The 13,529-nt window shown below is 42.3% G+C and overlaps 1 protein-coding gene across 1 annotated transcript in view; it reads left to right on the plus strand.

The window, feature by feature from the left end:
* Positions 1–13,529, plus strand: part of LOC121282392 (LHFPL tetraspan subfamily member 5 protein-like) — a 125,041-nt gene that overhangs the window by 107,178 nt on the left and 4,334 nt on the right. Inside the window, exon 2 of the mRNA XM_041196112.1 lies at positions 3,244–3,480. Within this exon, the coding sequence (XP_041052046.1) occupies positions 3,244–3,480 (237 nt within the window). The remainder of the gene's footprint in view (positions 1–3,243; positions 3,481–13,529) is intronic.

The raw sequence follows: 13,529 nt of genomic DNA on the forward strand, positions 1-13,529 counted from the left end.
AAGGTTTTTGCTGGTGTTTATGTTCCATTCGAGTCTCCTCCCACCTTATGCCTTCCCATCCTATTAATATTTCTACTCTCCCTTTCTCCTTCGTGCACTTCTCTGACTTCCCCTGAAATGCGTCCATGCTAGTCCCAACTGCTCAGTGTGGAAACAGGCTCCACATCTGAACCACTGAGTAATGAAGTTTCTCCTAAATTCATTATTGGGTTTATTAGTGACTATCAGGCAATATGGCTTCTGGTAGATATTGGACCCAGTTCGAACACCGCCACAAGTGGAAACATTGGCCAAAATCTGATCAGGGTCAGAACCTTTCTTCCCAATCCCAGTCAGGCAAATAAAATCCACTTACCTTCGTCTGATTTTTCTGGGCAATCTCCTGGAGGAGGATCCCACAAAAAACTCACTCAGCACAGGGAACCTCAGAGACATCAGCAAAGGAAATCTGTGCAGAAGCCACACCCCTTTTTACAGTATTAGCTGCTGTATTCTCATAAGTATTGAGTTCAAATGTCCCAAAATCCCCTTTGAAAAGCTACAGAGAGAAGATAAGGGCAAGGGGGCAAGCAGGAAGATGGGTTGGGGAGTAGTTGAGTTGGGAGGGGTTGCCAGGGGCCTCATGAGGGGCTACTCAGGTCAGGAGGTGAGGTCTGGTCAGATTGGATCATGAGGGAGACAGGGGTGGGGCAGCGGGGTGTACACAGTTGGGGAGTCAGGAGGTCAGGGTGGTAGTCAGGGAGCAGGCTGGGGGGGATCGGGGAGTTGGTCATGTCAGGTCGGGGGTGGGGGGGAGTAAAAGCTATTGGGTGGTTGGGGCAGGAGGTTTGTCGGTTCTATAGTTACCCAGGAGTTAGACTAACATTTCCCGAGTAACTAGTCAGGCAAGTAAGTCGGAACCATCCAAAGTCGCAAACTCAGAATTGGAGAATTTTTTTTGGAGAGCCCCAGGGAGCAGAGAGCCCATTGGAAGTTCAATCTTCCCAGGCAATTCCCAAGAAGTCAATGCATTGGGACTTCCAAAGGGCACCATAGTGCATCTTCTGGGGTATGTCTGGTTTCCAACTATCCAGTGTTATGACCAGTCCCTGGGTGAGGTCCCCCAATTTGTTAACTTACTGACCAGCACCCCAATTTTATTATGTACCCGGGTGAGGGGGAAATGAGCTGGCTCCCCTTCCTTATTCAACCCCCTCAGTCAGTCACAAGGTGGTCAATTTAAAATCCCCCATGAAGACCTTTCCTAGTCCAAATGCATTTTTTTTTTAAAAAGGAGCCAATTCAACCAGGTTTTGAGTAAAAAAGAGTAAGTTTATTAGTTAATAAAACCCGAGAAAAATAATAAAAATGGACTACACCTATGCATGCCCACACACACACAAGAAATGATAAGTTAAGAGTCCAAATAAAAGTTTTAAAAACTGAATCAATCTTTGGCTTGTCCGTGAGGCATAGATGGCAGTACACTGCGGCCGTCAAGTTGGGTGATTCTGGTAAAGTTGGCTTTGGCAGTTTCAGAGTTAGTTTGGAGACACTTCATTCTGCAGGATGGTTGAAAAGCTGTACTATTTTCTTTCGATTGTGGCATCTGCTTAGCTTGGGCACAGGAGGGAGGGCTCACGTGAGAGAGTGCAAGAGATCTTTCACCTGCAAGCTGCAGGAGGGGGTGATGAGTTTGTTCTTCTGCTTGCAGTCACATACACAGCACACCAACTCTTTGAACCCATTTTTCCCCCCCTATGTATTCCAGGAGAGGAAATAGTCGTCTTGCATTCATATCAGAACTAGTTATACATTCTGAGATACAAATCAACAAGAGTTGGATTTTCAGGTGACTGCTGAGATGCGCAAATCAGTCTTTCATCTCCACAACCATAGGAGATTAAAGATAAATCTTATGCATATTTCCGATCTCCCTTTTGAAGAAGGCCATGACACATTTTCAGGTGTGACATTCCATATTCTCTCATGATAGGTCTGTCAGTATAATCCACATAGGAATTTTCCAGAAAGTGGCCACTTTACATTATCAGCCATCTTTTACTCAGTGGCCTTGCTTGTATTTCTTTAAAAACACACAAGTTTTCCTTAAAAGGTTCACTATACCTGTAAGTAATTCGTAGCTGTAATCTGCTTTTCATGACACTGGAGTTAGAAAGATCTGGGCTTATATCTACCTTATCAAATCTCTTCATAATTTTAAAGAACCCTACCAGGTCACCTCTCAGTCTATTCATTTCTGATGGTTTTTAACTTCTCAGTTCTGATATCATTACTGTAAATTGATTTTGCACTTGTTAAAATATTGGAGACCAGAACTCCAGTACTCCAAGTGTGGCCAAAATTTAACATAACTTCCCTGCTTTTCAATGTTAATAGAAATGAATTCTATTGCTTTGTTTGTACATTTTATAGCTTTTGGCAGACATTGGAGATATGGTATAACCAGCTAATAACAGCAGTGGGAGATTTGAGATCTCTCTGAATATTCTCCTCTCGGAATTGTGTTTCAGGCAACAGGGAACAATACAACTGGAGATCAGCTACATTACATTAACATATCATTTTGGCTATAGCAGAAATGTTGATTCCACTTTTTGGAAATATTGAAATGGATAGTCTCACACTTTCAATGTTTCTGTCCTTCATGACTTCCCTTAGCTATGGCTTTTATTTCCTGAAGTAAATGAAAATTGCAAATATGTCTTGTTCCAGTCATATTTTTAAAAGGTTAATTTTTTTCAGTTTTAACAGGAGGCCTTTCAATGAAACCAAATAGGGAAAAGTGTTTGTTTCAATTTTTGAAGCTGCTGCTACAAACAATTTAGATTTCCATAAAATGTCAAATATGTTAATAAATACTCCATGACCTCCACCACCTAGAAGGATAAGGGCAGCAGAAGGATGAGCATACAATGACATGCAAGTTCCCCCCCAAGCCACACACCATCCTGACTTGGAAATATATCACCATTCCTTCACTGTCACTGGGTCAAAATCCTGGAATTCCATTCCTAACAGCACTGTAGATGTACCTACACCACATGAACTACAGTGGTTCAAGGCAGCAGCTCACCACCACCTTCTCAAGGACAATTTGGCAAGGGCAATAAATGTTGGCCTAGCCAGCGATTTTCACATCCCATTAAAGAGTTTTTAAAATTGTAGTATTATATCAGCATATGTTTTTATTGTATGTTGCAAAAAAAAACATTGGTATAACAAAGATTATTTTCCCTTTAGCTACTGGCCTCATAATGGGATGCATGATTTACCCCGATGGCTGGGATTCAGATGCAGTCAAACAAATGTGTGGGGACAAAACGGACAAGTACACTTTGGGAGCATGTTCTGTTCGTTGGGCCTACATCTTGGCCATAATTGGGATCCTGGATGCTCTCATTCTGTCCTTCTTGGCCTTTGTGCTTGGCAACAGGCAAGACAACCTTCTTCCTGAGGATTTCAAGGTAGAAAATAAAGGTAAGTGATTTTGTGCATTTCGGGCCATGACTTGAATTCATTTGTATCTGAACAAAATCTGGCGTTCTCACAGGGGATTAATGTGTCTTTAAATCAATGGAGTTGCCAAAAATTAATTGAGGAAACTGTCATGAGACAAGCCATTAGCAACACATATATTCTGGATTGTTTTAATTAAATAAGATAAGGTTTTAATATCTGATAAGTAGTAACATGTGCCTTGTACTTGCATTTCAGTAGCTCAGTAAGGGCAGCTATGCCCTTCAGTCTGTTGAGGCCTGATTCCCAAGTGCAACTGCACCATTTACATCTTTCTCCTGTGCTAACCATTAGTTTCTAATCTCAAGGGAGGCTCACAGGTCTGCAGCAATGCCAAACTTAATTGGCCACCACAATTGCCGTAGAATGACTAACTCACCCTTCATGTTCTTCATTTCATCTTTACAAAGCATTTCTATTGATGTCCCAGTAATGGTTGGAGAGCTGTAGGCCCTTTTAGTCTGTGCATCTGGCTTTGTTCAATTTGATCTCCTCTACAATAAGATTGCTGAAGGAAATAAAAGTACTGGCTCAAAAAGAAATCACAAGGAACAAGTGGTGCCATTGGGATCAATGTCATTGTTAATGAAGTCAGTGAGATACCCCCAATATGTCTCAGTCTGCATTCAGTAGTGTTGCCTGTGAGGGATCTTTTAAGTAAATCAATAGCTCAGACAGAAAAGCCTGCACATATCATTTTCAATCCACATCAAATGTCATTTTATAAAGTCAGGCAACATGATTCACTTGAACACTAATTCAAAGGTTGGCTATCATTCCATTCCTTAAACATTTAAAAAAATGGTACAATATCTGATAGTATCTAGAAGTAAAATTGGAATTTTGGCATATCATATCCTTTCCTATTGTACTGCTTATTAGAACTCAGTACTAGAGAACACAGAAGAGAATTTTAACTGAGAAAGGAATATTTGAATGAAATATGAGATTACAGCCAGTTAGGCTGCTTCCCTCAGTTAAAAATTGTACTGTGATTGCAAGTTGATTATTGTAAAAAAGCAGCTTTGTAATGTAAAAAATAAATAGTCCTTTAATTTGTCAGTGTTGTCATAAAGGTGAGTCAGAGATAGTGGTGCAAGATGAAAGCTCCGACAATGCTGCCTGTAGCTGTTATAAATCTTTTAAGATAACGAGCTAAGAAAAGAATCTAAACTGTAAGTTCCTGGTTATTAACATTAATTTTATATTCCTGCCTTGAACAATGCTGAATTACTTCATAATAGTCACACTGAATTGTTCTCAATCTGTTATTGCTAATATCTTTCAATCACAAATTGTGACATCCTTGTGACCAATCAGAAGTCAGGGAACATTTCCAAAAGCATTTGAACGCTTATTGTTCTTCTGATTTCCAAATTCAATAGTAGTTTTACTGTTTAGGAAACAAGACTGAAAAATCTCAAGCATGTAGCTGCTTATCCTGCCAAAATTAGCAACCCAGATGATATTATGTGTGATACCATTCCAATTATATCTAAATTGAATATGTTGAACAACTCACATGTTGATGCTGTTTGTGTACACAGTCACTGAAAAATTCCACACCAGCACCAAGTGCAATCTGCTAGAAAAGTCCAATGACACAAACTTCTGCATCAAAATATAATTACGGTGCTCACTTTCCAGGATAGAGCTATAGCCATCCCCCAACATGTACTGGGCTCAATTTTAACTACTAGATGGGAGATCTAGCAAAGCTAGCAACATGTATGGCAGCATCGGCGGAGGAGAAAAGAGTTGACGTTTCAAGTCCTCATGACCCTTCGACAGAACTTGAGTTCGAGTCCAAGAAAGAGTTGAAATATAAGCTGGTTTAAGGTGTGTGTGTGTGTGTGTGTGTGTGTGTGTGTGTGTGTGTGGTGGGGGGGGGGGGGGGGGGGGGGGGGTGAAGAGAGAGAGAGAGAGAGAGAGAAGTGGGGGGGTGTGTGGTTGTAGGGACAAACAAGCAGTGATAGAAGCAGATCATCAAAACATGTCACAAACATCTTGTTCCTGACATCTTTTGATGATCTGCTTCTATCACTGCTTGTTTGTCCCTACAACCACACCACCCCCCTTCACTTCTCTCTCTCTCTCCCCACCACACACACACACACACACACACACACACACACACACACACACACACACACACACACACACACACACACACACACACACACACACACACACACACACACACACACACACACACACACACACACACACACACACACACACACACACACACACACACACACACACACACACACACAACTTAAACCAGCTTATATTTCAACTCTTTCTTGGACTCGAACTCAAGTTCTGTCGAAGGGTCATGAGGACTCGAAAAGTCAACTCTTTTCTTCTCCGCCGATGCTGCCATACCTGCTGAGTTTTTCCAGGTAATTCTGTTTTTGTTTTGGATTTCCAGCATCCGCAGTTTTTTTTGTTTTTAAAGCTAGCAACATGCCTATCCAGGGGTGACAGCAAGCAGGTTGGCTGATTTTAATGGTTGGGCATCATTAACATACCGTTTGCCAACTGGCCAAAATGGTCAGATCTGGAAAGGTGGCAGGGGGAAGGGGGAAAAGGGAAAGAAAGGAAGGAGGAAATGAAGAGTAACAGTTCTTGCTGCCTGCAATTTAAAATTGCAGTTGGCCAGGTCAAGACAGGTAAGAAGTAGGTAAACCCACCATTCCATTTTAACTGGCCCACCTCTGGCAGAAGCCAGGATGAGGGAGTTAAAATCAAACCGTATGTTTGCCTTGCACTTAAACATTCTAAATCATTAAAGCCAGAGAGACCCAGACATAACAAAGAACAAGTTTATGACACTACTACTACTGATTCTGTTTCAAAGCATGAATGAAAACATCAAAATGGAGGTTACGTGGAGAGAAGATTATGAAAGCCTCATTATATCAATCCAAATATTTAACTGTTGGCTTCTCAAGAACTTCCCTGTCTCTAAATTCATCTGACCTTTCCAGCTGATCATTAGAAAGGGCAACTGTGATAGACAGGCTGGAGGTTAACAAGCAACTCTCAAAGGGCTGAGATTGCGATCTTGCATTTACTGTTGCACTTACTTTGATAGGCCAGAGCTGGACTGTCAATTTATAAAAATGTTCAGGCTGAGACCCCACTCTTTCAAATAACTGTTCATTCCTCATTCTATCGGCAAATAACTGCTGGAGTGCCTCAGACCAAAGGAAGTGGAGGTTTTTACAGTCTACATGATTAATAAAAAAAACTTCAACAGATTGACTAAATAAATTGCAAGTCATAGTAAAAGTTGTGGTGTTTCATAACACACTGATAAAATGTGAACTGTTGCTTACATATGGTCTTGGCCAAGCAGAGCCAAAAATAAAACAACTATCCTTCCTTATAGCAAAGTATGAAAATCTCATTTTGCCTCCTGGCAGCCAGCACAGAGCACATTTGTCTGGAAAATAACTTAGAAATTTGAGAGAATGGTGTATGGCACAGGGAAAATAAACCAAGAGAAGGGAAGAATTAAAATAAAATGCTAATAATAATAATGGGAAGTAACAACTTTGGACTCAGGAGTTTCTTCTTGAAGCTTAAGTGATGCTTAATTGTTTGCATGCATGGATGAAAGCCTGAGGTACTAAAATGATGTGAATAAGTAAAAGGAGATGACTGTAATGGGGGAACGGTCAGGAATGCAAAGAAGATGAAAATGGGTGGAGTCTCAATAAGTTGCCACAGAAGGTAGATTCTTATTATTCAGCAGGTGCACATGCCTTTTCAATATGCACATATGAATATCACTTTTTCCATTGCTGGTAGGGCTTCATGCAGAAACAATTTCACATGAACACGTCTTTAGTTCATTTTGAAGCAGTAAGTAACAAAACTGAACTGGTTTGAGACACTCACCAGAGCAGCTTTGAGACCTTTGTCAATATTGCTATGTTTATTCTTCCTATGACAAAGGGTGACAACAACCAATCTTAAAATAAAGCTGTATATACACAAGGCTTTTAAAAGTGTTAAGTCAGTGTACTTAATGATTTAAGTATTCTATTCTAGAATTATAGTTTAGGCTTTTGGAAAACACACGTTAAGAAATAGGTGCACCTATAACAAAATGTACTTACCTGGGCTCCCTGAATAGCATACATAGAAAAATGTATTTGGCTTTAGCCAGATAAAAATAAGCCATCTGATGTATGTGACAGCACTATAACATTTCTTCCTTGGAATGTGAGAATTCTATTTCAGGTACCCCGTACAAAGCAATTTTCAGTTGTGACAGATAGAATTTAGGAACATAAAAATTATAATGTCTAAAGCAGATAAGTAAATGCACTTTAGGTAAAATCAAGACAATAGATCATCCATGGTAGACAGCTCCACTTGAAAAGCAAGCAGAGCCACATAGGCATTGCACTAACTGTCCTCTTTCTGTTTCTATTTTATGATAAAGTTGAATGCAAATCTGGGCTTTACATTCTTGGAATTCCATAATTGGAATTCGTAAGTAAATTGGTAAAGTATGTCCAAAAGAAAACATGCTATTCATTCGTGTGAACTGGCGGAAATGGATTCAAATGTGGCCAACATCTAATCATAGTATTTTCACAACTGCAACCTTAGGTGAATTTTCAGCCACAATCCTCTCAGAGTTAATTTTCTGCCCTCCAGGACCAGCAGAAGGCCACAAATTCATTATCCACAAGAATTTAAATGCCACAGGGCTTTCTTCTACCTAGAATGGAAGTGAAGAGGGTGCAAGGCAGCTGTCAGCAGGGGAAAGTCAGATGACTTTTAGTCACCTGCAGGCTTCCAGTTTAGTGGTGGAGTGCGAAAGGGTTAGAGCAAGGGAGATCACTACTTTTCTTGTGGGGCCCCAGAAAAGCAATCTGGCTCCTTTTTTAAACTTTCCTATGGGGCCTTTGTCTTTCCCATCAGCTGCTGATCCACTTCAGCTTAGCAGGAAAGCTGTAGTGATTTGCCCACTCAAACCTGGTTAAAATGCAGTCATGGCCCTATTGACACAGATATGCATAAATTCATGAAGTCTCTTGCAGGCTAATATCAGAGATGTTGGAAAAGAGTCCCATTCTGAGTGGTTAAGTAACCTGCTCATTTTTTAAATGTCCACTTTCCAATTTTCTGCTGAGCAGGTCAAGTTAAAATTGATCCTCTTATATCATAAAGATTTTGTTTTGTGCTATTAGTTGATTTGATGATAATGTTATTTCTACTACTAGATAATGACACTGCATGGTGTGAATTAAACTAAATGAGTTGAAACCACACAAGGAGAAATATCTTTTCATATATTCATTATAGATATATCAAATGTGTTATCATTTGGACCAGCTGTTGCTACCTATTGGAGCACCTGTGCACAGCATTGCAAAGGCACAAAGGTTTGATCCTTGGAGTTCTTAATCTTAACTGATTTTACAGAAGAAAATATTTAAAAATGTCAGGTCTCTCCCATAGCTAGCAGAGAAAACAAGAGCTCTATTTATCACCATGCATGCCTGCCATCTGCATTTGTGAACACAGTATTGTGGGGGTCCACATATCATGCCCCTACTTGGGGATCAGGCTTCCAGGCTTAGAACATATCAATAGCACAAGCCATTTCATTCAATTATAAACACCTTGTGGGCTGTTTACAGACAACACTCATTTGGCAGATATATTTTAGTGGCCAAAGACCATCTTCCATTTTGTGAATATTGGACCAGCTAAATGTCGTAAACAGTGAACTCTCAGAGCTCCATATACTTCCAAGATCATTGTACTCTACCAATTCTGCCCTCTGTGCATCTCCTATTTTCTTCACCCCACCATTGGCAGCTGTGCTTTCAGCTATCAAGACACAAAACTCTGGAATTCACTCCCTAAACCTATCCACCTTTCTACATTCTATAAGGTCCTCCTTAAACCTTATCCATTTGACCAAGCTTTTGGTCACTTGTCCTGATATTTCTATGTTACTCGGTGTCAAACTTTGTTCGGTTATTGTTTCTGTGAAGGACATTGTGGCATTTTGCTACATTAATTAAAAAATGGCATTTATATAGCATCTTTAATGTCCTTTGTTATGGGATATCTTCAGAAGAATTTGAAGCAGTATCATGATCAGTATTGCAGAAAGACTGCAGTTAGTCCGAAGCTAGCAGAGATATAGGGATAGTCAGAGGATATCAAGGTACCGACTAGCCACATAAGTAAAGGACCCAGATTTGTCAATGGTTTGCAACAGACTGAAAGATTGTGTGTCTTTGGCAGGCAGAAGAACGAAGTGACCACATTTTATGGATATCTTCCAGTGAGGAGTACAGTCACAATGATTCTCTGCATGGCCCCAGAAATCACTGCATTGACCTAAATATTGACCAGGTTTATAGGACACAATCTGGTTCACAAGGGGACATGAGATTCACTTATAAGAGTGGCCTGTGATGTTGAACTTAAGGAATTATCTCATGGGAAACCATAATACCTGTTGATCTGCCTCAAATTAGGGAGACAGAGTGAAAGGAACAGATTACAGTCCTCATTGTTCTTCTATCTCCACTGGTACATTTTGATTAGTACATATGTATAGCAGGACAGGGGTATGGGATAGATCATAATTTTTTCCCAAATTAAACATAAAATGATACAAAAATCTGATACTCAAAATGCAAAACCTTGTTTGAGAAAGGTTAGAGAATAGCTTTACAGTAAACAATAACAAAATTACCTGGAAAAACTCAGCAGGTCTGACAGCATCAGCGGAGAAGAGTTGACGTTTCGAGTCCTCATGACCCTTCAACAGAACTGATCTTTCTTTACAAGGAGAGGGAAATATAAGCTGGTTTAAGGGCGGCTGTAAGGGGGAGAAGTGGAGGGGGGTGTTAGGATAGGAGCAGATCATCAAAAGATGTCACAGACAAAAGAACAAAAGAACACAGAGGTGTTGAAGTTGGTGATATTATCTAAACGAATGTGCTAATTAAGAATGGATGGTAGGGCACTCAAGGTATAGCTCTAGTGGGGGTGGGGGAGCATGAAAGATTTAAAAATATTTAAAAATAATGGAAATAGGTGGGAAAAGAAAAATCTATATAAATTATTGGGAAAAAAAGGGGGAAGAAACAGAAAGCGGGTGGGGATGGAGGAGGGAGCTTAAGACCTAAATTTGTTGAATTCAATATTCAGTCCGGAAGGCTGTAAAGTGCCTAGACGGAAGATGAGGAGCTGTTCCTCCAGTTTGTGTTGGGCTTCACTGGAACAATGCAGCAGGCCAAGGACAGACATGTGGGGAAGAGTGCAGGGTGGAGTGTTAAAATGGCAAGCGACAGGGAGGTTTGGGTCATTCTTGCGGACAGACCGCAGGTGTTCTGCAAAGCGGTCGCCCAGTTTACGTTTGGTCTCTCTAATGTAGAGGAGACCGCATTGGGAGCAACAAATACAGTAGACTAAGTTGGGGGAAATGCAAGTGAAATGCTGCTTCACTTGAAAGGAGTGTTTGGGGCCTTGGACGGTGAGGAGAGACGAAGTGAAGGGGCAGGTGTTATAGCTTTTGCGTGGGCATGGGGAGGTGCCATAGGTGGGGGTTGAGGAGTAGGGGGTGATAGAGGAGTGGACCAGGGTATCCTGGAGGGAACGATCCCTACGGAATGCCTACGGGGGCGTGAAGGGAAGATGTGTTTGGTGGTGGCATCATGCTGGAGTTGGCGGAGGATGATCCTTTGAATGCAGAGGCTGGTGGGGTGATAAGTGAGGACAATGGGGACCCTATCATGTTTCTGGGAGGGAGGAGAAGGCATGAGGGCAGATGCGCGGGAGATGGGCCAGACACGGTTGAGGGCCCTGTCAACGACCATGGGTGAAAAACCTCGGTTAAGGAAGAAGGACATGTCAGAGGAACTGTTTTTGAAGGTAGCATCATCGGAACAGATGCGACGGAGGCAAAGGAACTGAGAGAATGGGATGGAGTCCTTACAGGAAGCGGGGTGTGAGGAGCTGTAGTCGAGGTAGCTGTGGGAGTCGGTAGGCTTGTAATGGATATTGGTGGACAGTCTATCACCAAGATTGAGACAGAGAGGTCAGGGAAGAGAAGGGAAGTGTCAGAGATGGACCATGTGAAAATGATGGAGGGATGGAGATTGGAAGCAAAATTAATAAATTTTTCCAAGTCCCGACGAGAGCATGAAGCAGCACCGAAGTAATCATCGATGTACCGGAGAAAGAGTTGTGGAAGGGGGCCGGAGTAGGACTGGAACAAGGAATGTTCCACATACCCCATAAAGAGACAGGCATAGCTGGGGCCCATGCGGGTACCCATAACCACATCTTTTATTTGGAGGAAGTGAGAGGAGTTGAAGGAGAAATTGTTCAGTGTGAGAACAAGTTCAGCCAGATGGAGGAGAGTAGTGGTGGATGGGGAAGCTAAGACCATCAGACCCTCAGACCATCAGAAGCCCTTTGCTTCTTCCTCAAACAGAGGCCTGAACAATCCCCATCCACCACTACTCTCCTCCGTCTGGCTGAACTTGTTCTCACACTGAACAATTTCTCCTTAAACTCGTCTCACTTCCTCCAAATAAAAGGTGTGGCTATGGGTACCCGCATGGGCCCCAGCTATGCCTGTCTCTTTATGGGGTATGTGGAACATTCCTTGTTCCAGTCCTACTCTGGCCCCCTTCCACAACTCTTTCTCCGGTACATCGATGATTACTTCGGTGCTGTTTCAAGCTCTCGTCGGGACTTGGAAAAATGTATTAATTTTGCTTCCAATCTCCATCCCTCCAACATTTTCACGTGGTCCATCTCTGACACTTCCCTTCCCTTCCTTGACCTCTCTATCTCAATCTCTGGTGATAGACTGTTCACCAATATCCATTACAAGCCTACCGACTCCCACAGCTACCTCGACTACAGCTCCTCACACCCCGCTTCCTGTAAGGACTCCAACCCATTCTCTCAGTTCCTTCACCTCCGTCGCATCTGTTCCGATGATGCTACCTTCAAAAACAGTTCCTCTGACATGTCCTCCTTCTTCCTTAACCGAGGTTTTCCACCCACGGTCGTTGACAGGGCCCTCAACCGTGTCTGGCCCATCTCCCGCGCATCTGCCCTCATGCCTTCTCCTCCCTCCCAGAAACATGATAGGGTCCCCCTTGTCCTCACTTATCACCCCACCAGCCTCCGCATTCAAAGGATCATCCTCCGCCATTTCCAGCATGATGCCACCACCAAATACATCTTCCCTTCACCCCCCCTGTCGGCATTCCATAGGGATTGTTCCCTCCGGGACACTCTGGTCCACTCCTTCATCACCCCTTACTCCTCAACCCCCACCTATGGCACCTCCCCATGCCCATGCAAAAGATGTAACACCTGCCCCTTCACTTCATCTCTCCTCACCGTCCAAGGCCCCAAACACTCCTTTCAAGTGAAGCAGCATTTCACTTGCATTTCCCCCAACTTAGTCTACTGCATTCGTTGCTCCCAATGCGGTCTCCTCTACATTAGAGAGACCAAACGTAAACTGGGCAACTGCTTTGCAGAACACCTGCAGTCTGTCCGCAAGAATGACCCAAACCTCCCTGTCGCTTGCCATTTTAACACTCCACCCTGCTCTCTTGCCCACATGTCTGTCCTTGACCTGCTACATTGTTCCAGTGAAGCCCAACGCAAACTGGAGGAACAGCACCTCACCTTCCGACTAGGCACTTTACAGCCTTCTGGACTGAATATTGAATTCAACAACTTTAGGTCTTAAGCTCCCTCCTCCATCCCCACCCGCTTTCTGTTTCTTCCCCCTTCCTTTTTTTTCCCAATAATTTATATAGGTTTTTCTTTTCCCACCTATTTCCATTATTTTTAAACATTTTTAAACCTTTTATGCTCCCCCACCCCCACTAGAGCTATACCTTGAGTGCCCTACCATCCATTCTTAATTAGCACATTCGTTTAGATAATATCACCAACTTCAACACCTCTGTGTTCTTTTGTGTGACATCTTT

Source organism: Carcharodon carcharias, chromosome 9, assembly GCF_017639515.1.
Source record: "Carcharodon carcharias isolate sCarCar2 chromosome 9, sCarCar2.pri, whole genome shotgun sequence".
NCBI classification, from domain to species: Eukaryota; Metazoa; Chordata; class Chondrichthyes; order Lamniformes; family Lamnidae; genus Carcharodon; species Carcharodon carcharias.